The 27,958-nt window shown below is 42.2% G+C and overlaps 1 protein-coding gene across 2 annotated transcripts; it reads right to left on the reverse strand.

The window, feature by feature from the left end:
* Positions 1-11,518: 11,518 nt before the first annotated feature.
* EOGT (EGF domain specific O-linked N-acetylglucosamine transferase) lies at positions 11,519-27,620 on the reverse strand. 2 transcript variants are annotated; one of them, XM_052678300.1, is made up of 16 exons: positions 27,483-27,620; positions 26,406-26,630; positions 25,471-25,571; positions 24,769-24,877; positions 24,585-24,679; positions 23,954-24,058; positions 22,711-22,817; positions 21,741-21,844; positions 19,995-20,087; positions 19,333-19,404; positions 18,724-18,810; positions 17,538-17,606; positions 16,185-16,246; positions 14,760-14,879; positions 13,708-13,810; positions 11,519-13,315 (listed from the first exon to the last, which is right to left on the reverse strand). In XM_052678300.1, exons 2-16 carry the CDS (start codon positions 26,613-26,615, stop codon positions 13,169-13,171), a joined length of 1,584 nt encoding a protein of 527 aa, XP_052534260.1. In that variant the 5' UTR covers positions 26,616-26,630; positions 27,483-27,620; the 3' UTR covers positions 11,519-13,168. The 2 variants fall into 2 exon arrangements, with proteins under 2 accessions (XP_052534260.1, XP_052534259.1); XM_052678299.1 differs by lacking the exon at positions 27,483-27,620 and adding an exon at positions 27,299-27,432.
* Positions 27,621-27,958: the final 338 nt, after the last annotated feature.

Raw genomic sequence — 27,958 nt, forward strand, 5'->3', positions numbered from 1 at the left:
AATGTTGTCCCATTGGCTCCAGTGAGAGCGCTTCATGGAGGAGCTCCAAGTGGGGCACTATTGGGAAGCATAGGAAAAACAAAACCAGAAAAACAGAAGAAGTTTTCAGCTGACGAAGGACAGCGCTATTGCTCACCAAGTTTGCAGATGCATGAGTTGTCCCTTCCCTTCTGGTATATAATTAAGGCAAAACCAGGCAAAAATGGTTGGAAACAGCCAGTGGCAGGAATTTCAGCAAAACCAACACTCAGTGGTGTAGCAGCTTCCTGAAGAATCAAAGTCTGATTGTCTTATTAGGATTTTTAAAGATTTAAGAACAGAGACTGCTAGTTGTCTCTAATGAGTGCAGAAGTCAAACCCAGTACTGCTGTGCTTCACAAGGCACCAGGAGCCTGTAGGCCAGCATAGGTCAGAGAATTAGATGATGGAAAAGAGAAAGCAGAATCTCAGGTCAAGCTTTCCAAAACTAGAGGTCTTAATTAAAATGAAAGTTATGACTTTAGCAGATGGGTGCTATTTAGCAAAGTTACAGCTATTACTCAGATTTGCTGCATCTTCAATTTAGAACAAAACAAAACACTGTATGGGGAGAAGTGAGAGGGATTTGGCCGCTTGGTGACAGCAGCAAACGTGGCTGCCTTCAGCTTTCTTCAGTCCTACCAGCTTTGTTTTCCTCAATCAGAAGTAAAGTTCCTTTTAAGGTGTGTCAGCTTCCCAAAAAGATGTCCATGCAGCTGATAGAAATGAGATCATTAAGACCAACCAAGCTCGTAATGTGAGCCGGAACAGTGTTTGCCAAAGGGGAAGAGGAAAATCTACAAATTAAGATCGGCACAGTTGCAACATACAGCAGAGCAGAGAGCAAAAGTACCTATTTTTCCCCTATTTTTCTAATGAGGATTTCATTTTCAGAAAAGAAAACACCAACATATACTTTGCATGATTTTGCATGGGGATGGCCTGGAGGAGGAGACCACGTCCATGGGCAGAGCTTGGGCTGTGCTGGAGTCCAACTGCTCAATATTCAGTTCCCAAGTTCGGCAGTGAAATACTCTAATAGATATCTTAGTGACATCTTTTTCTTGAGAAACAGTCTGGGGCAGTAATTCTAACAGGACAAGTCAGCTGTAATGAATCTCTTTCCTCGGCGCAGATGGGGCCTCGCTTTACTTGCATGCATAGCTCCTTCCACTTCCTAAGACTGCACGGAGACAAGAGCAAGGAGCTCTGGCCTCTTATGTTTACCTGCCTTAAACAATACAGTGGCAATCAATAAATGAACTTCATTTCTTTTTAATATGCAATTACATGGAATAGATTATAGAAGTGACAGAAACCAGAGCGACTCCACAAACACAGAGCCAGGCTCTGATTTCTATCAGTACAAGATCAAAGTAGCGTAGTTGCTCATTTACAGCTCAAAGCTGCATTATTTTCCCTAACTCGGGCTCTATTGCCAGCCAACTGAATGGTGTAATGCAGAAATATCAAGCCATCTTGATGTTCCTCCCACAGTAAATAACGATTTACAAAGGAGGGGGAAGATCTCCCTTCCCCTCCCTCTTTTAATTCACTAAGTTCAACTGTGATAACCAGTGAGGCATACAGGGACAGGTTAGGTATCTCTGCCTCTGAATATTTAATTCAGGACTAAATGTAATGCACAGCATCTTTATACCCTCGGGAGTTCAGCAGCCAATATGCCAATGAATATATCCTGACAATAGTGATATTTTCTGCACTTTGGAGGCATGAGTGACATTTGCTCACCACATATGTTACACTGGATGCTAAGATCTACACTTGTGAGAAATTAATCAGAATCCATCTGTTTCCTTCTCATCCTGGACAATTTCATTACAACTTAACCAAAGATTATAGGATTCTCATGGCTGTGTCCCCAGCCCCCAGCCCAGTCTTGGTGTTTCCATACCCGATGATTAAAGCTGCTTAGTTTAACTAAGGTCACAAACAATCTCCCTTCCTGCAGGAAAAGGCATAATGCTCATGAGCAGGGTCCAAAATCTGCTCTAAATTACACGTAGGCAAATCCAAAATATCCCTACTGAACCAAGCAGGGTTTAGATTCATCACAGAGCAGAACCTGGCCTGGGTCTTCCCATGCACATTGCTGGTGACTGTTTTGATGGGCATTAGGCTCGAGATGGCACAAAGTCCCTGTTACGTTTTCATTGACTGACCAGGGCGTGCACAAAGGGATGGCTCAAGGCTAGCAGATATTTTGTTAATGCTGAGAAGAGAAAGTCCTCTTTCTTAAGAGAAATAAAAGAAAAAAAGAAAAACCACTTCCCTACAAGGAAGCTTCCCAAAAACTATATTCGTTCCTTATTTAATTACAGCTCCTTACCCACCAGAGCTGTCCATCAGCCTTGATGAAGGCAAGCTTAGAAATACGAGATTTCCCACCAGCTTTGGCTCATCCCTTCCAGCAGGGAGGTGGAAACCAGATGCAGAAGGGATCTGCAAAGAAAACTCCACTCGGGCAGCGTGAGATGGGGAACGGCACAAAGCTCCCTGACCCCGCTCGGAGCCGTGCTGCCTTCCCCGCTTCTCACTGCTATTATTCCAGCTGACTTGCAGATACCCGATAGTTATTTTTGAAATGAAGGTGCATTCAGATCAGGCTGTCACTGCCTGTCTTTTCAATCACGAGTCACTTGATCAGACGCTTTTTTGCTGTAATGTAATCACGGAATGGCAGGGCTTTAGACAGGACCAGCATTCCAGCTCCAGAGCTGGTACTTCCTCGCCAGAAAGATATTGACACTTTGGGAGATGGCTATAAAAGAAAAGAAAGATCTTGCATAAATTAACTTGTGCTATTTATAGACATGGAGAGCAGTCTATCCATGGGACCATCTGCTAATCTGTGTCCCATGGCAATTAGAGTCAACATTTCACCATATCTTCTCCATCAAGGGCTGAGATGATGCACTGTGCTCCTTTTTTTCCCCCCGTATGAGACCGACCTTACATCTGTGCTGCTTCGTGTTTCTCTCCAACTTCTCATGACACTTCCTATATCTTTTCCCTGAGCACCTGCCAGAAAAGGGGGAAAACTGGAACATTTTGTTTTATTATTGCGAGGCTGAAGGGCCAGCAGGTGACAAAAGCTTAGTTTAATGCATTGATTCTCAATAACTCTTCCATTTCATTACAAATAGACATTATGCACATTATGAACATATAGATCAGATGCAGAGCCAAGTGTAGCCAGTTAAATTTCTTCCTTGCATCTTTATTATAAATATCCCACATCATGCATACATATTCAGAAGTGACTTGTAATTTTGGATGTTTTTTGAGCATCCAACTCCAGATGCTTTATAAAATTATGACAAAACCCAACCCATTAGCAGACCATTTTCTTCAAGGAACACAGGAAGCCTTAAAATTGAGGCATCCAAACACATTACTTTGGAAAACACATGAAGACAAACAAAATAACCGTATTTAGGGCATAGCTTGTCTGTATTATAAATACTAGAGAATGTTCCAAAGTAACTTAAAAGCTCAAGCTACACTGCCCTGTTCTGTATCTTTTTATGTACAATTCATTTTTATGATTCTATGTAATTTTAATAATTTACATTGGCACCAACATTTCAGCAATTGCATTCACTACTTATAGCAACAGGAATTACTATGAAGGCAAGAAAACACAAGCAATTCAATTAGCAGAAAGACTTGCCAGAAAGTCAGCCTTACTACAATCCTGATGGACTCCCGTTCGTGCAGAGGATACCAACTTGTGGAAATAGAACTGAGATATAGGAGAGGGGGAGAAGGACATGGAAATGTTAAGCTGTGACACAACAAAACATTATCCATTTTGGTCTGAAACTTGTTGCAGTCCCAAGATATTTTGCAGCCACGTGAGAGCAGAGATCCCTACAACTGGTGCTGCCTGAGCTGCTCTGTACAGAAACCTTTGGCCCTTCTGCATGCAGCATCCCCAGGATTTCCCTATCTCCAATTTACACTTCCAGGCACAGGATACAAAAGCTCTGAATTAACAAGAGCCACAGCCCAAGACCAAAGGTGCTGAGAATGAACATCTGCAACCATGACCAAAGGTCTAAACTCTCTGCTCAAAACCTAAAGGCTATTATGCAAAGTGCTGGAGGAGAAAAATTGTTTTAATACCCTCTCTCAGCATCTGAAAAGACATAACAAACCATTACTGCTGCGGATATAACGTACACAAAGTGTACTATGGCATAGACCTAAGTATGGGGGAAAGTTTTACAGCTACTGTTGTCCATTCTTGCACATTAAAACCCACAAAGAGATTTATTTAGAGCACTAAATCACTTCATTTCTCTCTGGCTAGAGTTTTAACTATTAAAATATTCATCACGCGCTCCAAGAGTCTCCATGCCAAGAATTTATTTTATTGTATAGCTTTTTAAAGAAATAGCTTCTTTAAAATACCTTCAGGTGTAGATATGACTCTTAAAAACAATGAAAATAAGAGCCCAACTACAGTCTACTCAGATGAGTGAGGGATGTGCTTGTATATAGTTACTGTACCTGTTCTGTTTTCTCGCCCAGACACAAAGATTGATGCACAAGGCGAGCAAGACTGCATGTGTAGACACTGACTGCATCATTACCTAACACAGAACTTAACACCGAGCGTCTGGGTCATGTAAAAGGTGACATGTGTTGGTGAGGAAATGCATTTAGCTTATTTATGGACAACAGAGATTCAGTAGCTCACAGGTTTTCCTGAGTGAAGTGCTCCAGCCAAGGTAAAGCAAGAGAAGACGTTTTGCAGCTGGGGGAAGGCTGGACTTCTCAGCATATTGCTTGCATATGGTGTATTGGATATCATTAATGGACCTCTGAATCTTTACTGAAACATGACCTGCTATTTCCACAAACAAGGCCCTTACCTTTACCACATTTACTTCCTACAAACTCTTTGATTTTCATTTAATGTTCATCTAAAGACCCAGGCACTCCACTCAGCTGCATTGACGTTGTCTTTTAATTAGCAGAGGTCACTTAATGCTTTTAGTACAATCAACGTCTGCTTTCTTTCCACGATCAACTGCAAGAGCATCACTATTAATGCAGACTGATTAAAACTTGAAAATCCCTTAGCACAGAAGTATCCCAGGACAAATATAATCAAATGTCTGCACGTAGATCATTTTCTTTGACACCTTTGATTGCCACTCCATTACAGTGTGTGACCGATGGCTACTATGCAGTGTCATTTTATAGAAGACACCCCAGTTTCTGCAGCACTTCCAGGTCATGGAAGGAACAGTTCAGGATTGCTGATATTTGCATCAGGGGTTTGTCCAAAACAAATGAATTTTGGGGAATAGGAATCATGTCCAATTCAGAACAACAGCAAGGCTTTCCATGCCAGCATCATTTCCCCTTTTAAGAGAGGGATTTTAAGAGCTAAAGGTAAGTAGACTGGTCTTTTGTCTCTGATTACCAACAGTTTTGTTAATCCTTGCCCTTTTGACCCATGCACAAAGACTATTATTCCAGGAAACCATTGGTAAGAACTCCTTCATAATCCCTGTATTATATTATATCTGCTGCCGAGTCCCCAAAATTAGTACAATGAGAGGAGCTCTTATTCTGCCTGCTACAAATTAATGAAGGCTTCTTAGTCTCGGTAGCTTTTTATTGCTAGACAAGGAGCATATGTCAGAAAACATATGGCAGTCGACAAAACCAGGATGAACCAGACTAAAAAAAAATAAAAACAGAGCAAGCATTTCTATTTAAAAAACAATTACATAAAGCTCCCTTGGAATGGCCACATACATCCACAAACCAGCCATTCTCATCTCCTGTGCTGCATTTAGGTTATGAAAGGATTTTGTTTCCCAGAAAAAGAATTTGAGACATAAGGAATGCAGGACAATTTTAAATTAAACAGCATGGCTATGGTAACATCTGCAATAGATTGGTTGCCTGAAACACAATACAAGAGATAACAGTCGTCTTATCTACGGTTTGGTAAATAATTTCTCCTACCTCAAGGGTCATTATGTCTTCAGCTCTTTCTGTCATTTGTGATTCAGCTGAGGGGCTGAGGAATAAAGTCTCTACAGGTGCTTCTGGCAGTGGTGAATGGCTCTAAATCACAGCTCTGAGTTCAGCCATGCAGGACAGAGAACCTCATTCCTGTCCCAACACCAACCCCACAGCATCTCCCTACACCAGATCGGGCAGGAAGACAAGAACAGGAGCCATTAGGGATAGCCTTTCTGCTACATCCTGAAGCTCCATAATGGGGAGCTTGTAAGGGGAAGAAAAATGAAAAGTCCCTCCCACCCAAAGACAGGCCACCAAATTGGTGAATCAGCAGAAAACCTTTCATCTGCAGTTCCTCAGGTTTGGACTCATTGGGTGAGGGTTAATAGCAGCCAAAACCTGATCTCCAGTGCTTGGGTAATGCCTGTGCATCACTTGCCCGGGGCAAATGGAGGATGGGCAGCTGCTGCTGAGTGCTTGGGGAGCAGTGCTGATGGCTAAACAACACCACAGGTATGCAGCTGGAGGCTCTCCCTGTCCTGGGAAAAGGATGCAAGAAGAGAGTCACTTTAGCTTAGGAGGAGGGTGGAAAACAGCAAGACTGAGCGTGTTAAAACTAAAAGCTGCAGAAAAGGTGAGGAGCAGAGCTGAAGTGATGCATGTTGCTCTCCTGGGAAAAAGTGAGGAGAGAAGAGACAGCTGGCCCGAAGAAACAGCAGTGTAGGATCCACAGCCCTGCCAGGAAAGCCCAGCAACATGGACAATGGTGAAGTCTAGTAAAAATGGGCAGGCAGAAAAAGGACACAAGGTACATAAATACATGCTGACTAGATAAAGCAAGAAATAGAACAGCAAAATTGAGCAAACAAGGCTGACTGGTGATGGGAGACACCCTGAGTTATTTGCCTTGCTGAAACACAGGACAGTGACAAACACAGCAGGGAAAGTGCGTTGTCTTGGTAGGAATTACTCAGCTGAGGAGGATGAGGTCATGGTGAGAGCACGAGACAGAGCCCCTGGAAGCCATCTCCAAAGGAAGAACAGTCAAACAGACAGCGCCTGAGGGATGTGGATGCATGTGGAGCATTGTGCTGTTGGCTTGGGCTATAGAGAGGAAAGTATTAAATTTAATATATACTTTTTAAATCAACAAAGGGTTAATAATGAAGCAGTTGTGGCTTTAATTACCTGCATGCAGCTGATTGCTGCCCTGCACAGTGACGAGCTGTCTCTTAGCAACTCGCAGCAGCTGTAGGCAGAGCTCGGCCCAGGGACAAAGGCTCTGTTCCTAAGGGACCAAAGTTCAGTGGTGAACTCTACCCAGACTGATGGGTTCCAGGGGCTGAATGCATGGCACTCAGGCCATTTACCTCCCTTAGGAAGGGACCACACCATAAAAATACTTGGCAATCACTGAATCATTAAGGTTGGAAAAGACAGCTATGATCACCTAGTCCAAACCCAGCCCATGCCCACCAACCACGTTCCTCAGTGCCACATCTCCACAGTTCTTCAACACCTCCAGGGGCGGTGACTCCCTCACCTTGCTGGGCAGGGTAAGGAATGAGGATAGGAATAATGAGATTTCTCAAAGTGGAAGCTTGAAAGCTTGGATTCAGCACTGGTGATGTACAGTTCTGGCAGAAGCCATGACTTCTTTCAATGCAGAAGAAATTGATTACAACTAGACATCACTGAAAGTTAATCATGCCGAGGTGAGCAATATGTTTCTGTAGAGGAAAGCTGCACTTCTCTACAAGTTGCTCTGCAAAATAATAAGGAAAAGTCACCTATAAATTGTATCATCTTTGAATAGGTCTTTGAGAAGGTCTGAACCAACAGCACTGGCAAAGGTCTATGGATGACCTGAAGAATCTGTAGACATGAATACTTTAATTTACCAGAATGCTTTAATTTAGTGCTTCACATAGGAGCTAATCGTGAAAACGAGTAACAGGAAATGGAGCTGCCTACAGGAGCCCTGCTAAAACTTCCCTCTACGATGGGCTGGCTGGAAGAGCGGTGGGAAGAAGCATCACTGCATAAAATGGTGCCACCCTTATCTGATGCTATCTGAGGTGAGTTGCAACCAGCACAGCCATGGCCAGCCCATGTATCACCTCCATCCAGAGCAAAGCCAAAGGGTAGCAGGAAAAAGTTGTCCAGCTATGGTCAGCTCCAAGTGGAGATGAGTAACAGAACAGAGCAGAGATGCATAAACACCTGTCCTGAGCAGGAGAGAGCCAAGTCCTGCTGCTGAGATCGAGCTTCTGCTACAGAAAGGGTTTGCATTTCCAGCTATTGCTCCCAAAGTGACAGCAGCATCCTCAATTGATGTCATTGCATGAAACTAATATTAAATGCTTTCAAATCTGATCAATAAAATAGTTTAACATTAAATGATCTGAAAGCTGACAATTATTTTTCTTAAATCCTCGTCTTACTCATGAGGTCCCGATTGGAAAGGCAAACATTATGGTTATTAAGCAATGATTGATTTATTACATACCATACAAAGTGTTTTCTTTGAAGCATGCATTAAGAGATCCAATACCCAAATTTTCCTTTAGGTTGAACGTTAAAAACACTGAACAGCTAATGTCTGGGAGAGCCTCGCTATCAAGGGCATTAGAAGGAGGTCTGTGTTCCTCCTAATTTAATTAACTTTTTTTTTTTTTTTAATGAAATGTTTTAATAGTCTGCTCTGAACTAACCACACAGCTCTCCTGCACTAGGGAAGGCAGCGCTGAGAACAAACAGCAAGTAGATTGCTTGTGAGAACTCAAACCCAAACGCTGCTCAGCCTTCAAAGGCACAAACATATTTTTCAGCTGCTATTCTCCCTGTTGACAATTATCCAGATTTGTAATTAATGGCAATGTGGAGAATTCTTAGTGCTCCACATATACCTCCACCAGAGCAGTCCTCTGCATTTCAGCTGGAGGGACTCGGGGTGCTGGGAGGATGTTTTGTAAAGGAAAACCCAGGCTGCTTAAATTATGAATTAAGAGGCATCAAAGAGTGCACAGGTAGAAGGACAGAAGCAGGAGGACTGATAGTTTAGACCAAGTCAGGCCACAATAAATAAATGATAAGAGATGCTGAATACTTTACTAAGTATAAAAGTGTCCAGCAAAATAAAAGTTCCTCTGCTTCTCATCCTCTGCTGGGTCCCCAAGGAAGAACTGAGGCCTCAGCTGCAACCTGAGGGTTTTTCCCCCTGCACATGTTCCCATCCAAACTGAGGTGCCCTTATCTAACAGCACCCATGCTGCCTCTGAGGCTCGCATCCTTTTACATGGGAGACAAGCTTGCTTATTTTTCTGACGCTGTTAAAGTTAATGCAGTCATAACACACTAAGAGCAGCCAGTCAGTTTGACAAAGACGAAGTGATAGGTAGGAGGCATATTTCATTACACTATCAAGGCTTTGGCGTGGTAATTGGTGAAGAAACAATTGGGAGCTGTCAGCTCAATGCACACGCCTGCTCACTGAGTGACGCACCGAGTCCTTGATGGGGTAATGAATGATGTCCAACCGCCCTCCCCGCCGTGCTCACTCCCTCCTGCCTGGCATCCTACAAAGCCTGAGCTGTACAGTGAGGGCAGGGCAGCTCCTGCACAAAGCCCTCAAACTAATTGTTTTTTAATAAATTAAAAACGATTGGCATTTTATTTTATAGTTTTCTGAGCATCACCCATCTGCATTTCCACACACACACACACACATACACATCTTATGGGCTCAGTGGAAGAAGCAATGAGGTGGCAGAAAGTGCATGATGCATGGGCACTGCATACATGAAACCCAAAGCTGTATCAGAGCAGGAATTGTGTCAACTGCTAAAAAGCACCGTTTTGGGCACAAACCCTACTTTTGAAAGAAAATGAGATACATTACTTTGCCACAAAAGATCAACTAAAAATTATTCTTCCGACACCAAGTTGGTTTCTAGAAAATTTGAAGGAAAAAATATTCTGCTACCATAGCATCTGAGTAATCCAACGCTAAAAGCTAAAATCTCCCTAGATTATTTTCTCCAGGCATTCCCTTCCACAAACAGGAGGGAAAAACAAAATCGTCACCTGCAGGAGCAATTGCTTTATTGTGTTCCTCTGCGAGCTGACTGCATCTGAAATTCCATTCCCTTTGCAGAGCCAGAACTTTGAAAGGGCTCTGGTGCCATCTACTGCTGAAATAGGTAGGAAACACCTGGAAATGGCACCCACAGCCTAAAAATACAGAATATAAGAAGCAAACCATTAGATGTGCTCAGAGGAATGGAAGTGAGAGCACAACTTCAATGCAAACATTGGACATTGAAACAATTCTTCAGTACTGAAACCAAAGAAAAATTTCCCCTTGTACTTAGCTATTTTGTGTAGATAAAAAGCTCTCAAGAGCATTTCCTTTAGTTTGCCTGTTCTTTTAAGCAGGAGAGATTTTAAATCCTGAGTAATTCCATTAATAGTAGAACCAGTTAGATTAGCAGCAAAAATGAAACCATACTTATAAATGCATTCCTACCAGCCTTGATTTACCACCTCCCCATCACAAATCACTCCTCACACTCACTCAACTTCTGCAGAACTTAAAAAAAACCCAAAAAACTAACTAAATAAGCCCATCTTGAAGACTTCTGAGGTAACACAAAGACACCATGTGTCCAAATCACTTTTAGATTACACTGCAATGCTGGAAGTACTCAGGATTGGCAGCATTCACTGAGTGCCAAATCTGAATTGATCATACCAATGTAATTGTGCAAGTTAAACACAATTTTAATTCTTCAGTAATCCTGAGACAAAAATCAAGAGTAGCGAAGATAAAAACTCCTATAATCTGTTAGGAATATACAGCCCCAAACTGCACCCTGCCTAAAGAACAAACAACCCAGAAAGTCCCAAAGATTCCCTCTGATTCCCATTTCCTGGCAGACTGAGATGGCCCAGACCCTCTTTCAGACCCTCAATCCTCACAAATCTGAGGATTTACTGGCAAAATCCCATCAATCCACCAGAACTCCTTTCGACTGCCAAGAAAATTTTAGGACTACTCATAAAGCTCATCAACCAGATTACTATTTTCATCCCCATAATATTAAACCACAAAGACTAAAGAATATGTTGGCTAATGTCAGTATCAACTATTGACACTGCACTCAAATGTGCAGAACCAGTGAATGCTGGCAGGACATTTCACCCTTGGATGCAGTCCCCGCAGCCTCTCACCACGCATTCAAGCATATGGTTGACCGCTCGATTTAGTGAGTCCTAGCACAGCATGAAAGAGAAGCTCCTCATTAGCTGCTTCTGTAAAGATTCAAGAACATTTGCCCTCACACAATTACTTGAACAGCTAAAGAAACAAGTACCAGCTTGGATCTCCAGACAGCAGGTTATCACGGCAGGAGAAGTCAAGAGACAACGCTACGCAATGACTGGTATCTGCAACGCTGCCTTCCAACACCTGACAAACCATGACCAAAAGTTTGTTGTAATTTTTTATTAAAAGTCTTTTTATAAAAGTTATCAAATACATCTGTGCACAGTTCATAGTTAAATGTCTTTTATATTTTCAGTTATTTTGTCGGGTTGTTTTCCCCTCTTCACACTCACACATTTCACTGACTTAAGTTTATACATAACTTTAAAAAATCCTACAAGATTTAGAAACAAACAAAACCAAACCCAACCCAAAACACAAACACAGGACATCATATTCTCAAAGTTTTCTCCTTCTCCCCATATAAATAAGTGCAATTTTGCTTCCATGGTTCTTCAAAGTCAAACAGTTTTATCCATCAACACAACACGCCACACCAAAAATTGCACCAAATACCTTAAAATACCTCATGGATCAGCTTTTCCTATGCACTGCTTAAGGTCACGAGAGATCTGTATGAAAATTATGCTTACTGTAAGTCATTTTTACCAGGACAGGCAGGTCAGTGAGTGTAGCTACTCTCTGTGAAATTGCCTATGACTGTTGGTGAATGGAAGTCAATAATATCTACAATTATACCAGTGGAGTGTTTGCATTTACTGTAACTGCCTTGCTTTTGCATACAAATGTATGCTTTGCTTCAAGCCACTGAAACTGTTTGATTATACTGCAAATGTATCGTGGGAATATATTCTCAGAAAATCCACAGTGTTAAAGGGAACTCTTCTTTTTTTTGCCTTTGAAATCTCACTGAACTTGGTTCTTCCACACATCCTCCTGGATCCCCTTAAGACAACGCAACTATGCTGTTTGTTTCCTTCTTTCCCTCCTCCCCTCCTTAGCACCAAACTGTATCAGCCCATAAATCAGGGGGGGGGATTTTATAAACAACTCAATTTTGGCTTCAGTGAGAACCGTCAGCGATGCTATTGGCTTTGGAAGGACTCTTGTAAGTTTCTGAGATTGACTCCTCAACATTTCAAGAAAACAAAAACAGAAATAGATGAGGCTTTTAATGATTCCATGAACAAAGTTCCTCATGATTTCATTTCCTTCCAGCTGCAGCTGAAAGACATCCTTTATTCCTTATCATTTGTCATTAAAAAAAAAAACAACCCTGAAGTCCAATCCCTTCAGCATCCTCAAAAAGATGAAGGTTTTTGTGTGTGCTTTTCTTCCAATTTGCATAGGTTTTCCACTGCAGAACTGCTGCGTTAAGTGACAAAGTAGGAAATACCCAGATGACCTGAAGTTTTAAGTATTCATTTAGGAAAAGGTTTACTTGCATTGAGAAGAAGACTGACAAAACTTACTGAGCAGATCTGTTACATTTTAGCACCTAAAACTAGAGGGAGAAGAGTCAAAGTTAAATGCAAAAACGTAAAGAATCTCTAATGTGAATGAAATGGATGGACATATGTTTTTACAAAGACAGGTATTTCAGAATCTGGAATGCAGAAATATAGGAGGAAAGGGAGGGAAAATTTCTATAAATATTTCTTATTTAAGAAAAACACCCGGAATTAAAGAGATGGATGACATATAAGGTGTGGTGCCCTGAAGTGTTCTGACAAACTAATTAAGAGTTATTTCCCTCGTAGAGGTTTACTTCTTTCACACCAGCATTTTGCTTCACGTTGTTACAGTGTTTTATGGAGCATTATTCAAAAATAGTATTTCAGTCAGAAGTCTGATTTAGAATTCATCGTGCTTTACCCTAAATGGCCACTTGGAATGCTGTGAAACATGATTTGCAGCCAAAAGCACCAAGTACATAAATTCTTCCACATCAAAAGAGTAGTTTGTAAATTTTGGATGCTCTCCCAGCGTTGGGTGGTGTCCCTAAAAAATGAAATAAGGCCTTTTAGACAGAAAAAGTTCCCATACATCTTCCATTCAAAAGCAAGAAAAAAAAACGGAGCATGTGCTATTAATACATTATTTCTGATCCACTGATCTGCTCTGAGGCAAAAGATTCAGCAAAGTAACTGCATAACAGCAATGCAATGGATGGCTTAATGGATTAATTTCTCTTCTTCCCTCATTCATTAATACCAAACGATTTCTTAATCACAACATGGAATTTAATTCATTTGGTCTTAAGAATGAAAACCGTATTTCAAGTACGTGAACACAGACAAGTAAAACAAACTAGCCTTTAAATCTATTCATTGGAGTATGAATTCAGCAAAAAAAACAAATATCCCCACCCTTCCACCAGTGGCCATCATTACCTGATCTTGAGGGAACACTTTATTTCTTTTTCGCCAAGTGATGTAGTGAATGCCTCTCAGTCTTGCCAAATCCAGGTAACAACGTTCATCCTCACAATTGTACCTAGGAAAAGGCAGAAGGACCCACTCACCTGCAGAGTTCGTGCTCAAATTGATCAGGATAGAACAGGAAAAAAGGGTCTAAGCCTACACCTTTGTTGGCCAATTCCAAGGTAACGAAATCATGGACAAATTCTGCTCCACTGCAGAGAAGAACAAGGACTGCCCACCTCTTCTTAACATGTGCTCAAGGAGACAGATTGAGGCACATCAGACACCTCCCAGCCCAACTGCAGCAGTTCTTGGGCATTAAGAAAAACCCTCGGTGTCTGAATTCATTTCCTAATGTTCTCAAGCCAAGATTACACCACATCAGCAGCTCCACGGCCTTCCCTGCTGCAGGGGAATAGGTGGGATTTCCTAAGATAGGGAATTCAGGGCTCTCTGGACAAGCACGCTGCATTTTTTCTTTAGTTCCACAAAACTGGAATATCTATTAACAGGCAGCTTCATGACAAAACATATTTCAAATGGAACGACTGGAGAACTTTGGATAAGATAGAATGACACTCAGCTGAGCTTGGCCAGCAAGCTGGTGCTTGTTTCCCAAGTATGGAAAGGAGAGCAGCAATATCCTCCCCAGGGACCTGTAACAGGCTGAACATGCACTGCTATATGATCAGACAGATCACCAAAACATCATTGTACCTCAGACCCATAGGCAGAATCTGATCTGTGAGATGTGTTGTATAAAATGCTGCATCGTATTGATAACATAACATTTTAAGAAATCACTTGCTAAGTTTTTATGATAGCTACACCATCACCTGTTAATGAAAGCTTGCTCACTTTATGTTTCCAGGAGACATTGTCAAAAACGAAGACTAGAAGACAACACAAGTGAAAACATTTGTAGTCAAATACTAGAAGGGGAAAGTGCTTAATTAACATATTTGAACAGATTTTTGCAGTTGTGTGTATAATAGAAAAGGAAAGAGAAGAGAAACACTTACAGTTCAAAAACAACAGCCCAGTCTGGTAGAAAAAGCAAATGGGTAAGTCCAGCTCCATGCATCCCAATGAATATATCAGAGTTATGTGTAATTCTTAATTGCTCTGAAAATTCAAGTTCCCTGCAGAAAACACAACAAAAATAGTGCTGTGGCATGCCTATCCATCTCAGTAAGAATCAGTTACATGTAGAAAGCACAAAATTATCTTAAGGGAATAGTGAAAGAGAATTGATTTTTCAAGGAACAGTTCGAAGAATCAGAAATGTGGCAGTGAGCAATAACTCAGCATGGAATTAGAAGAAATGCAGACAGGTTTCAAAGCTTCACATTAATGAGAGCCTATTCCAAAGGTGTGATTTCATTGGTAAGTTTAAACTTGTCACAGTTTGGAGATGGATTTTTGCTTTGTTTTTCAGTTCCTGCTTCAAACTCTCACTTCTTTCCCATCCTTCGAATGTAATCTCCAAATACAGTATTTTAAATAGCCAGGTATTCCCTGAGCACACAAGTAAACAATGGGCTAAAGATACTTAATTGTGAAAGAAGACTGACAAGTGGAAAGGGAAATCACAGCAGGCTTCATTCACGTGTTAACAGTACACACAATAAAAAGGAAGAGAGTAAATTCTTTGATAATTCTGAAAATAGAAAGAAGCTGGCTTAAACTGCAACAGGAAAATGTCAACTGCTCAAACTACTGTAAGTGCAGACATCAGGGAAACCCCTTAACTGTGATGGGGATGATGTAGCAGGATGGCTGTAGAAATCTCTAATAGTGAATGGTAGTACAGTTTCAACAAGTACAGGAAGTCTGGAAGCATCACTCAGTTATGCTTTCAAACAAAGGGACCTGGAAACCCATCCTCTTCTCTTGTATTATTCACTCCTTAAATGCTGTCATTGACAAAGGAAAAGGAATCAAATTTTGACTTCCTTGCTTTGCTTTTGCTTAGGCAAAGCTTCAGTTCCTCACTATTCCTGTGTGATCCATGACAGCACCACTGATCACAAAGGAGCTGCTGCCATCTGGTGCAGAAATGCACCACTTGGGAACTTCTTTTTCAGGCCATTTCTCACTGGCACAGTGCCTAGCATATCTAGGCACCACAAAATGATCTCAGTGGTGTCTTTGGGGGCCAACAGAGCAGCAAGTAAGTTGAGTTATCATTCATTACTAAATTAAGAGTCATATAAAATAAGACACCAGCATACTGCAGGATAGTTTCATTCCTAGGCACTGCATCATAGGACGGGAATGCTTAACTAGCTCACCCACCACTCCCTCAGTAACATTCATCTCTTCCTACCAGTTCCTGGATTTTGCACAGCTTAGAAAGTGGGACATGGATACTTCTGCATGACAACAGCTTGCACCAGCCACAGAAAGCATGGAGCCATACTAGTTTCCTCTAGCAACATACATACTTGTATTTGTAGTCCACCACTTTGACCTCCAACGTTGACACTGTTTTCAAAGCATTCACCAGCTAAGAGGGGAGAGCAAAAAAAAAAAAAATCACAGTGATTTGGTGCTCTGCTTGAATTAATTCCTCCCCTATACTCCTCACCAGGGAATTACAACAAGGAAGACACAACATACTGTCACTGCATATAAAGGAGATGTTCTCCTACTTTTCCACATTCTCATTTAGGATACATATATCACTCCTAGTAAATCAGCCATTGCAGAGGGGACTTGAATCAGAGACTACTGCTGACTTTTAAGTATGCTACAGGGCCAAATGCCAAGCCACTCAAACTGGTATCAGTTTTGCTGAGGGTGGGAATTGATGAAGATGTGACAATTTAGATTGGATTTTCAAAAGATGTTCCAATACCTAATGAAGCAAATTGGCAACTAGAAGGTTTTTCAACAATACATGACCACGTCAGACTCCTACTCATACAAGAAATAAAGCCAACAGAGCCCAGGTTTCTAACTTAAAAGGGCTTTTTCCAAGTCTTCATTTAAGAGCTAGCAGGACAGGGAGAGAGATACAAGTATTTTTCTTAACAAAAGATCAGTAAAGAAAAGATTAATTTCTCATTTTCCATTGTATGCTCATTATTAGAAATTACACAGCACAGCTGGTGTAAGCAGGCACTGTGGTCAGTGCAGCAGACAATGCACAAGTCTGGCAATTGAGCTCTGCCTGCTCTGACACCAAGCTATTGCATGATGTAAGACTCAGTTTCTCCCTTACATTACATAATAATGCCCATCCATTTTTGTCAGGCACCAGCAGCTAAGAATGAAGAGAGCTATAAAAAAAAGCGATGCTATCATTTTATCACAAGAAAAGCTTCACCATAAAGCCACTAAGCTGCATGATTCAAAACAGTGATTCAGTGTGAAAACTCACAGAGTTTTAAATGCATGCACTCAGATACAACTGCTTACACATTTTGATCTGCAAGTGTAGCAGAGCTTTTGATAGAGCCCTTAACACTGGGAACGTTAGAAACTAAAAAGAATTATCTGAAAGCAAAATAATTTAATGTCATCAGAAGCACTGCAGCATCTGTTTGTTAAGAGGAAATACTTTTAGTATTACATCTGTAGTCTTCCATTGGAATTTTAAAAAGGGCAACAAGGTTCAGCATCTGGTGTACAGAAGTAGAGACAGGATAAACGGCCTATCAGAAGAAATTAATATTAGCACTAAATGCATTTGCCCAAGATTTGTCAGCAGACGTCTTGGCTGTGCCTGAAGAATCAATCCAGTGAGCAACATTTAACTTCCAATACATTTGTTTTAAGAATAAAAAGGGCCACACCTCATTCTGGTTTAATATTTTCCGGTAATCTGTACTGCGTGCGAGTATTGTGACGCGGATCTTCCCGTCCTAAAAACAAAGAAGAAGCAGAGGATCAGCAGCGAGGCAGATCTCACAAACACAACCACAACGTCCATACTTAATTTTGGCAATTATTTGAGCAATATTTTCCTTCCTTGTGTAATAGATGAGGGAACCACCTTAAAATTCACGCCGTATTTTCCAGCAGATTCAACACGTCAAAAACTTTGTGAAAGTCTGACTATTAACAAATAATAAAGTGCTTTCTGAGAGATTTATTTTATTCTGTACAAGAGAGTCTTTGTGTTATGCATTATACTGCAGTTTTTGAAAGCAGCTTTCAGGACGGTTTGTGCACAAGATCCACGGGGAAAAAAAAAAGTATTTTTCATCTGTAACAATTCTCCATTTTACCTCTTTATAAATTAATTGGTCTCATGGGGGTGAACGTTCCAAGTGAAATAAAGAGATTGAACTGCATTGACTCCCATCAGTGTCAGCAGGAGAAGCATAACTGAATGTCTGCACTGTGCTTTGAATGCGTGGCCCTCAGTGATACACAAGCTACTGTCTAGCAAACACTTCAAGAAGCTCAGGACTGCTGTACCCACCAATGCAGCCCTTGTGACAATTTGCAACAACTACCAGCACGTACAACAGAGAAGCCAGACAGGTGGTACTGGGCAGGAATAGAAGGACCAGACTCAGTCATCTCCTCCTCTGATCTGAGCTCAGCACTACCTATGAGGATGGATAAAGAGCATGCCTGCAGAGAACAAGGTGGCTGTTTTGCTTTATGGGATCCTCTCGATTGGGCCCAAGGGCAAGTTCTTGTCAGCATGCTCCAGAAGAAATCATGTACCACATACTGCTTGGCTGGGAAGAACACAAAGACCTCAGAAACAGAGAACAGAGGAAGGGAGGAGACCCTAGGATTGAAAGGAAGATGTTCTAAAGGCCTGGCCTTTGGAAATAAGACAAGAGGGCAACTGTCCTTATGTTTGCTGAAAGCCTTTACAGAACAAACTGACTGATTAGAAGCACCAGAAAGTGCACTGTGTGCTCCCATTCCACACCGAAATCACTCCACACCAGCTAGATGATGTTGTTTCTGTGCTAGGATCTGTCAGCTCCATATTACAGTTTCAGCATTCGGTTATCATACCTTGGGTCCTTCTTGTGTGATATTTAATCTGTGTAACACATGCTGAGAAAATGCTCTGAACAGCCCTGTACCGTGGCAGCCAGATATCTGAAAGTAGAAAAGCAATCATTACTATGAAAGGTTATTCCACACAGAAAAAAAATCTCTCTCTGGTATCAGTCCTGTGCCATTCATATGGAACAAAAGCCAAATATCACACACTGCACTAAGCACATCACTATTTGCTGCAATGCAAGCAGCACTTTCATTTAGAAGCAATGTGTCTCTCTCTGTAGTGCTATAGCCTAAAGACATGAGCTAATAAGCCTAGGAAAGTCTGTCAGAGTAGAAGCTCTTGTGCTCTGCCAAAAGATTTGCCCAAGACCCACTTCGTGGTGTCCCCTCAGTAAAGAGGTACAGCATATCTCAAGAACAGTGGGATAGAGGATTGCATATAACCAGTTACTGTTGACTAGCTGAAGTAACTTTAAAATCATTTCAAGTTAAACAGAGCTTCAGTGCAGTACGCTTCATGGCAACTCAGCTGGACACCTGAGAGATTCATTAGCTCAGACTCCACAGTGTCACATACACATGTAGCTACCACAAGGATGGATAAGGAGGACTCACCAATGGTGTGTTATAAAACAAGCCATACCGCATTCGGGGCAGCAATGAGAAGACTGCTTCTTTAAAGCACACCTGCAAAAGGAGATCACAAGTTACACTGTGTGCTGTTACCTTCCACTGGTTTGTCCCATGCTCATTCAGTGGGATCACTGCTTACAATGAGCCAGCAATTACACACTCCTGTCAGAACATCCTCACTTCCTTGTGCAAAAGAGTAGAACAAAGAGCATCCTCATCCCAAAGGAGATCTCAGCTCAGATGCTACAGATTCACATGTGGGAAGACATCAAAAAAACAAATGGGAAAAACAAAACAAAACAAATCTGAATTAAATAAAAGAAAACCAGGTGAAGTGTAGAGTTTAGAATGAGTTTAAGGGATTTAAGAGACTGATATGAGCTCTGAATGTGTTGCAGAAGTGAAACAAATACACAAATATCACTTCTCAAAAAGTTTGGTCCGTCTATGTAAATGCAGACATGCCACAGAATTGGGTTACAGCTATATCTCCTGTTTGCAACACACTCGTTTTACACTAATTAAACATGCATGTAAAGCATCAGTGCTCCCCTCTGAAAAATATATATCCAGAGGCAGCTTTACAAGCAGTCATTCTTAATACACAGTCACTATGAATTAAGACAAAATATGAAATTCCATACCCTTTTAGAGTCAAAAGTTTTCAAGTGTATTATATCATAGTCAGTAAATGCCTTCCACGTCTCGCTGAACAGGTCGCCATAGCCATAGGAGCTCTGTGTGAGAAAGGAAGGACAGAAAGGCACAATGATGACATAAGTGCATGCAAAAACTCCCTCTGTGACTTAAAAGTTCTATACAGAAGCTTAAACACAATCTTAACATGCACATCACCACCACAGAACCTAAGACATTCTAGCACAGAAGGCACACAGTACTAAATATGTAGAACTGCACTTACAAAGCTAGTTGAATTGCCTGGCAGGTAGTTAATTTTTTATTAAAACAGTTCTGTAACTTAGCAATCTAGACAAATTCTTCTTCAGCAGCAGATTAGAATCTGAGTTAGGAGCAAGGTGTAAGGTGTTTCCCCAGAGACAACAGAACACAAGTAGAACAGAAGCAACAGAAATAGGAGGGAAGAAGATGTAAATTTGGACTTCTGAGACCAAAAAACCACCCAGGAACCCAAGTGCAGCAGTAGCATTTGAAGTAAAATGTCACAGCAAGTTTGTTCCATATTTGCCTCTGTTCTGGGACGCTCACTTGTGTACTGCACACGCACCTCAAACTGAAAGCAATGATCTGATTTGGTGGAAGGGGAAATTGGGAAACATGCTGAAAGGACTTCACTCTACCTGCTCACCTTAAAAGGGCTTTAGAAACATTGCTTTCTTGCAGTTGCAAAGACAGTCTGCAGATCAACACCCAGTGGATTTCCTACTCATTTTCTGCTCTGTTTAACCTACATCAGAGGGCATTGCTGCTTAATAAGAGTAGTGCACCAACTCTACAGTAGCTAGAAAGTATGCCCAGATCTAATTACATCAAGAAAAGAAAAAAAAGAGAATGAATAATAAGATCAAGTCCATCACTTGATAGGTATAAACAGCTCATCAGCAGTTAGTTGGTGCCATCATCTGGCTGCCCGTGGCAATGAACTCGAGCAGACCAAGCAGTTAAGACTCATTTAAAATGATGGTGCTGACACAGTACATACTTTGAATGGTACTTTGAAAGAGTTATTTGGTTCAACAATGCAATATAAGAAAAAGAGTTTCTTTTCAAAGTAATTTACAGTTCTGACACAGCTGAACTTTTCAGAAAGCCATTGGGGCTGGATTAACAACGGCTCTCTCTATAAAACAAGCTTGCTTATCTGGCAGGCACATTTATTTTACCTTTCAAAATGTAAGAGAACTAAAAAAAGGAAAAGAAGAGCCAAGAAAGAGACTTCTCATTAAACAGCAAGCATGAAATATTTGCAGTTTTTTACTGAATATTTGTCATAGCAGTCAATGCAAAGGAAGAAAACACAGTATTATAGGAGAACAAGGTAACAGACGTGGGACAATTTATATCATCAAAAGCTTTGATCCTTCTGAACCTGACATACATTTGTCTGGCATATCACAAGTTGTTTACTTGTAACAAACCCCTGGACAACTTAAACACAGGTCAGTAAAACTACTGTTACACTTCAAAAGTCATGGCTCCCATCCAGCAGTACAGCAGAAATATTTCCACTTAAAAACATCTATTCTAAGGGGTGATGCATCTGTATTAAGATGATCCAAAAACTTACCAGTTCCACGTGACTCAGTTAACTGTCCACAGCAAAGCTAAACTGTAGCTATTAAAATTTGCAGAGTCTCTATTAGGCAGAAATATAACGCATTACAAGCATATTAAAAGCACCGTGGACTTACAGTGTCCCACATGACTATGTTGACATCAGTACTGAAGGAATTATTAATATGCTGCGTAATATAAAGGTTGACGAAGTCACAGAAGTGATGGTACATATTAACACCTGAGGAAAAGAAATAAATGTTAGCAAGTGCTTCACTACTCACTCCTCAGTGGTTCATGCATTTTTCTCTACTAGTACCTCACATCTTATACTGGTTTTCTCCTAATTCTGACTGAATGCTTCTTATACACCCTAGAGAAGCAAACCTTTAAAGAGAAGGAATCGAGGCAAGAGATCTGAAGCAAAACACACGCTAAGAAAAGCTCAACTAAATCAAAACAGCAGCAAAAAGATGGTGAAAGAAAAAGATAAGTTCCACGTACTACTTCTCTCTCTATAAACTGCAAATGCTTTCCAAACTACATAAAAGTAACTGCTGCTCTAATAAGAACTAGTTAGATATACAGGAAACATGACAAAACAGGCCTTTGGCACTGCTCTTAGTTCTTCTTTATTAAGGTTACTGAAGCTCTGTCTGGAGGAATACAAGATAGAACTTGTACTTGCACAGGAGCCAAAGCCCAAGACATTCCTCAGGTTCTTTCCCAGAGCATTCTTGTTCCCTTTTGGCTTCTTAAGCTAATACCTTAAGACCACAGTGCATAAAAAGCTACCATGAAACAAAGAGTTAACATAGTCCAGGCTGCTTGGTAGCCAAGACCAGACATCAGCTTTAGGACCATATACACACAGCTCTTGGTACAAAGCTTCTGCCCAAGAAGAGCTGCCATCAGAACTCAAAAAGCAGTTCTCCTCTGCCCCCCCAAAAACAGAGAAGCTAGACAGCATCAGCTTTCTAACACAGATAGACAACCCTGCCAAAGGTAAAGACTGAAAGCACTGCAATTCTTCTAGTTACAGTTTAGGGGAATACAACAACTTTGCTTAAAAGATAAGATACTTGTGTCCAGGGATTAGAGGCCCACCTGCATCTAATTTCATGAAGTATGTTGGCTTTTCAATAACAATATCACACTTGCCATCATCCAGGGGCCTGAAGTTTAATGAAGTAAACGTCTGGAGTTCTGCAAACCTACAAGATTCAATCACAGAGAACATGCTCTGTCATTAACATATCAGAACACGTGTATTTCATACACCTAAGATTCAGTAACTGTTCTTTCAGTCCACTTGATTTAATAGGATGGCTGAAATCTGATAGAGTCTGACAATTAAAATTATTTCAAATCCTAATGGAAGGTTCTTCAGGTTATGATCTCCAAGAGGTTAAACACTGCCTTTGATCTCAGGAGCAAACAGCATCTTTGATGTACAAATCAAGGCAGGAGAGACGTAACAAAGAGCCCCAGAGCGAACATCTGTGGGTCCAACTTGATCTGCATTGCCAGAGACTTCAGCAAGATCTTCATGCTTTGCTCAGAATAATGAATACAGATGCAATATTTATTACCCCTGGATCTAAACAAGGATGAGCAGCTGAAATGACAACAGCAGGCACAGAAGAAAAGCCTTTTCTTCCTCTACAGCTCTTCTTAACTGAAATTGACCATCCGTCCAAAAAGTGGAAAAAAATTAATTGAAAACATGAAAAAAAAGCATAAAAACTCAATTCCTATAGGCATTTTAGTAGTTCACTTCCTTCATACTTTATCAGCTAGCTGTCAGCTCAGCTTTGAAGTGCTAACACGTAACCCACGGTAGCCACCTACTACCAAAGCATCCTTGCACTTCCTACTCAGCCTCTATAGCGCTGCCCATTTCACATTCCAAATACAGGCTCCCTGGGAACAGTATATGAATATATATCCAGACCAGGCTCAAGTCACCAGGACTACCAAAATTAAGGCACAAATGCCAACTTCAAGATATTTCTCAACGAAAGAATTGACTCCTTCCATAGGCAAACTAGGCACAGGGCTAACTAATATCACTAGAAACACTTAAGCATTAGAAATCTAATTACAAAATGGTTCTATGCCTGTTCCTGCTATAAATTAGGCAGAAAGGGTACAACTATAAAGTAACATAGCTCAGAACAGCACTCTGCCTAGTTGTAGTTACAGAGATATCTAGAAAAAACAACACAAATTGACCTTAGAAAGGAACGACCAATTCCCCAGAATGAAACATCTCACACACAGCTGCTAATGCCAAGGAAAAGATAAATGGAGAAGTGAATTGGAATCAGCCCTGACAACTGAATCTTACCAAGATTGCAGAGGGCTCTTGCGTTGACCTTCAGCTAAAAATGCTTTAACATCAAGGGTGCAATGACCTCCAATTTCTCCCTTCTGGAAAAAGTCTTCTTTGAATCTAATGCAAATGAATAAAAGTCTATCAGCCTTTGTGCAACAGTGCCACGAGTGCTCTGCAATCAAGACTGTATACTCAAGGCAATGTTATTTAGTCTCAGGTCAGCAAAGCTTTGCACAAATTTAAAACCTGAGTTCTTTTTTCACAGTGCCTCATACAGAAACAACTCTACGTTGCACCCCACCTGAACAAGAAAGGATGTGTCTGAATATGCAGAAAGAATGTCTCAAGATACAGAAACACTATCCTCTGCTCGGTCAGGAGGAGGAAGTGTCTTAATCACCCATCATCACTCAAAAAACACAACAAGTTTTATAATAATCCATTCTGCCAGCAGCAGCAGCAGCAGCAGACAGCAATTGAGCTTTAGATACATAGACCTCATGGCTTCAGCAATACACCTCTGAGCACGGGCTCTGCAAAGCTCAACACGCACACCAGCTATACGCACAGCTCCATTCAACAAACTCTTTGAGCCCCTCCCCCTGCCACCTCTTAGGTTTACTCCAGCAACACAGAATCAGACCTCTCGTGGTTTCTCTTTGCAGTTCTTAAATCGATGTACAAGTTTGTTGCTCTGCAATGCTGAAGGAACTGGGAACAAGTCAGAGATGAATCTCCCTGTTAAAAAAAAATAAATACATTTTATCGATAATAACGATTCTGTTTAAAACAAAGTGAAAAGCAAAATACCTATTGAAAACACCTACTGTTACTGCAGGCTTACAATGGGTTTTCATTTCATTCAGCCTCTCTCGAATGTAACCAAAGTCAGCTTGTTTCCAGAATATCTGCTGGGCCGTCTCGATGTCATTCGCCCTGATGAGAGGAAAATAAAATGCCATTGCTCAATTCTGGTAATGGTTTTAACAGATAACTTCTTTTTTTTTAATCCCAGTGAAAGGGAACAAAAAAGCCAGCCAGGTACTATACTGACATTCAAGATGCAAAGCAGGAAGCAACATATCAGCTACACCTCAGTGAAAACATCAATGCCAATTTAAAGCAATTCTGCTGTAAATGGATCTAATTCTTTTAAACATTTTTTTCATCTGTTTTTAAAGATAAGAAAAGGAACTGTGGAGTTATTTTAAGAATCTGAATTGAAGGCTAAATCAGGATAAGGAAAACATTGTGGTAGGAAGTATTTCAAGCAGGATTTTCTTCCTTAAAAAGCTGAAAGTCACACTGAGAGATGTACACTGAGTATACATACAGTGTATATGTGTATATGTGCATCTGTACACAGATGGACAGCTCTCCATCTAATGGCTCTAATGACCACAGCATGACATGACTCTAATGACCACAGTAACGTCAACTTCACAGCTGATACAAAAGTGAGCAGTACACTTTTTTGTTCTTTTTCTTTTTGAACATACTGCGCTTTATACGTTTAAGATGAAGCTTACCATCCAGATTCTACGTAATCACACACCGGGTAACTGAACCTGTGATCTGATTTGCAAGATTTCTCGTAGCCCCAGCAGGATTTTAATTTCTTCAAGTATTTCTGTAACACAAAATAAATGAATACAACAATCAGAGCCGTCAGCTTATACACCATCTCTCAATAACAGATCTTGTTTTTCAAATCTTGCATAAAGATCTTTGCCTGAAAACAGACCTCTGTTTCAGAGGGAACACTCCAATTCCTTACACACAGCAGAGGGCCCGCAGGAGGCACATGCATAGCATTGTTATTCTTGCCATTAATATCTCTTTTCAGGACAACTAATTTTCCTAAACCAGTAAGTAGGATCCCAAAATTCTCAGGTTGCCGACAGCTATGAACAACAAAGCTGAGCTCACCTAAAGCACAGTGCTCCAGGCTGAGAGTACCGCCAGGCAAACCCAGCAGAGCTGGTTCTGCAGTGCTGCAGAAAAGCAGAGAAGAGGGAGCACAGCTCCATCCCAGAAGATGCTGGAATCGCCCTGAGCCACACACAGCCCCGATCCCCAGGTTCACCACCTCTGCAGTTCCTATTCATAGAATCATAGAATGGTCTGGGTTGAAAAGGCTCACAGCGCTCATCCGGTTCCAACCCCCTGCTGTGTGCAGGTCACCAACCAGCAGACCAGGCTGCCCAGAGCCACATCCAGCCTGGCCTTGAATGCCTTCAGGCATGGGGCATCCACAGCCTCCTTGGGCAACCTGTTCCAATGCCTCACCACCCTCTGGCTGAAAAACTTCCACATATATCCAACCTAAATCTCCCCTGTCTCAACTCAAAACCATTCCCCCTCATCCTATCACTATTCCTAAAAGAAAACCAACTCACCGGCAAGGAAACCACTACAAGTCCACCAACAAACTGCTTCAAAACCACAACGACATCAAACCTACTTTATAAGGGCAGTGAGAGTCCTGCTTGCAGATGCCAGCAATGTGCCGATTGTTGTGCAGGAAGTATGGGATGTGCTCGTCTGGTAGGTTGACAGTCCTGTAGCTGTACATGGGCTCTTCTGGAATACTTCTGAGCTCAGTGAGATTTTCATCTCGGGAATTAGCCAGGATTTCTCGCAGTAGCAATCCAAACATCAGCAAGATGAACATGGCAACTTACAGCTTCTGCATGAGGAAAAAAGGCAACGTGAGTGCAGCAGAGCACATTTCAGGCATACCGGGTAGCAGCGCCGTGTACTCCGAGTGTTTTCATTTGTGTCGTTGGGGCGGCCTTTTTGTCTGACAGAAAGTAAACTCTCACGGAGACAGCAGATTGTACAGCCTCGGGATTATCTGGGGATCATTAATCACCGGGTAATTACGCACTGCCACAGACTAAAACGGGCGTGTTTACTTTAGCTGGAGCCCGAGGGATCCTCCGAGCGCGGCCGTGGGAGCCGAGCACGGAGCGGGCAGTACGGAGGGAGGCGGGAGAGCAGAGCGAGAAGAGAAAAGGAGGAACAAAAGTTTAAAAGTTAAAATTAGCACAGACTGCAGTCTCCGGCTTGGAAGATATTAAGCAAGAGAGGAAGGGAAGCTGCGCAGCCGCCACTAAGCGGTCCGACTTCAACAGAGCCCAGCAGCAGCAGCAGCTGCCGTCGTGTTGCGAGGTGGGACGCGGAGGCTGCAGGGACCACGCGGGTCTGCGCTGCGTTGCGGCACGTCACCTTCTGCCGACACATCCCCGAACCGAGCCACTCAGGAGAAAAAAAACGCCGCACCGATGTCTAAAAAGCCTTTTCTACGCTGTAATTTGCCCAAGAGCCAAAGCCCGGCAGCGCGGACAGCGTTACCTGTCGGCTTTGGGGAGAAGCGCTCCAGACGCACGGACCTACGGGGACGGAGGGGGAGCGGAGCGCGGCCGCACATCCCGCGACGGACGCCGGTTGGGAGAGGAGGGACGGGGACCGCCCGCCCCGCAGCCTCAGGACGCGCCCCGGCCCGCCCCGCACGGCCCATCCCCCGCCTGGCGCTCACCGCTCGGCGCCCCGCGGCCCATCAGAGCCGCCGCAGCTCCGTCCTCAGCCGCCGCAGCGCCGCCCCTCCTTCACACCCGCGGGCAGCGCCGCGGCTTCGGCCCGGCCCACCTGGAGGCGGCGGGCGGGAAGGAGGAGGGGGAGCGTGCGGAGGAGCGGGCCTTTTCCTGCCGCCGCGCAGCAGGAAGCGCGGCCTCTTAGCGCCGCATTGTTCCATTTCCTCCCCGGGGAGCTGCGGGGCACGGCAGGCGCTGCCCCTTCCTGCTGCCGGGGAAATTCGCCCCTATTTTCGCTATCATCCCTAATCCCATTACTGCCGTGCGGTTATAAATACATCAGGCCCTTGTAACCCAAATAGCCGTGACTCGTTCACGTGGAGCTGAAGTGAAATTCCGAATACACGGAGCCCTTGGGTAGCCCTACGCTCTGCATCTTCCCTTAAGAGCTGCCGGTCCTCACCTACCGAAAAGAAAAACC

This window comes from Tympanuchus pallidicinctus, unplaced genomic scaffold (genome assembly GCF_026119805.1).
Source record: "Tympanuchus pallidicinctus isolate F22 unplaced genomic scaffold, pur_lepc_1.0 scaffold17, whole genome shotgun sequence".
Lineage (NCBI taxonomy): Eukaryota > Metazoa > Chordata > Aves > Galliformes > Phasianidae > Tympanuchus > Tympanuchus pallidicinctus.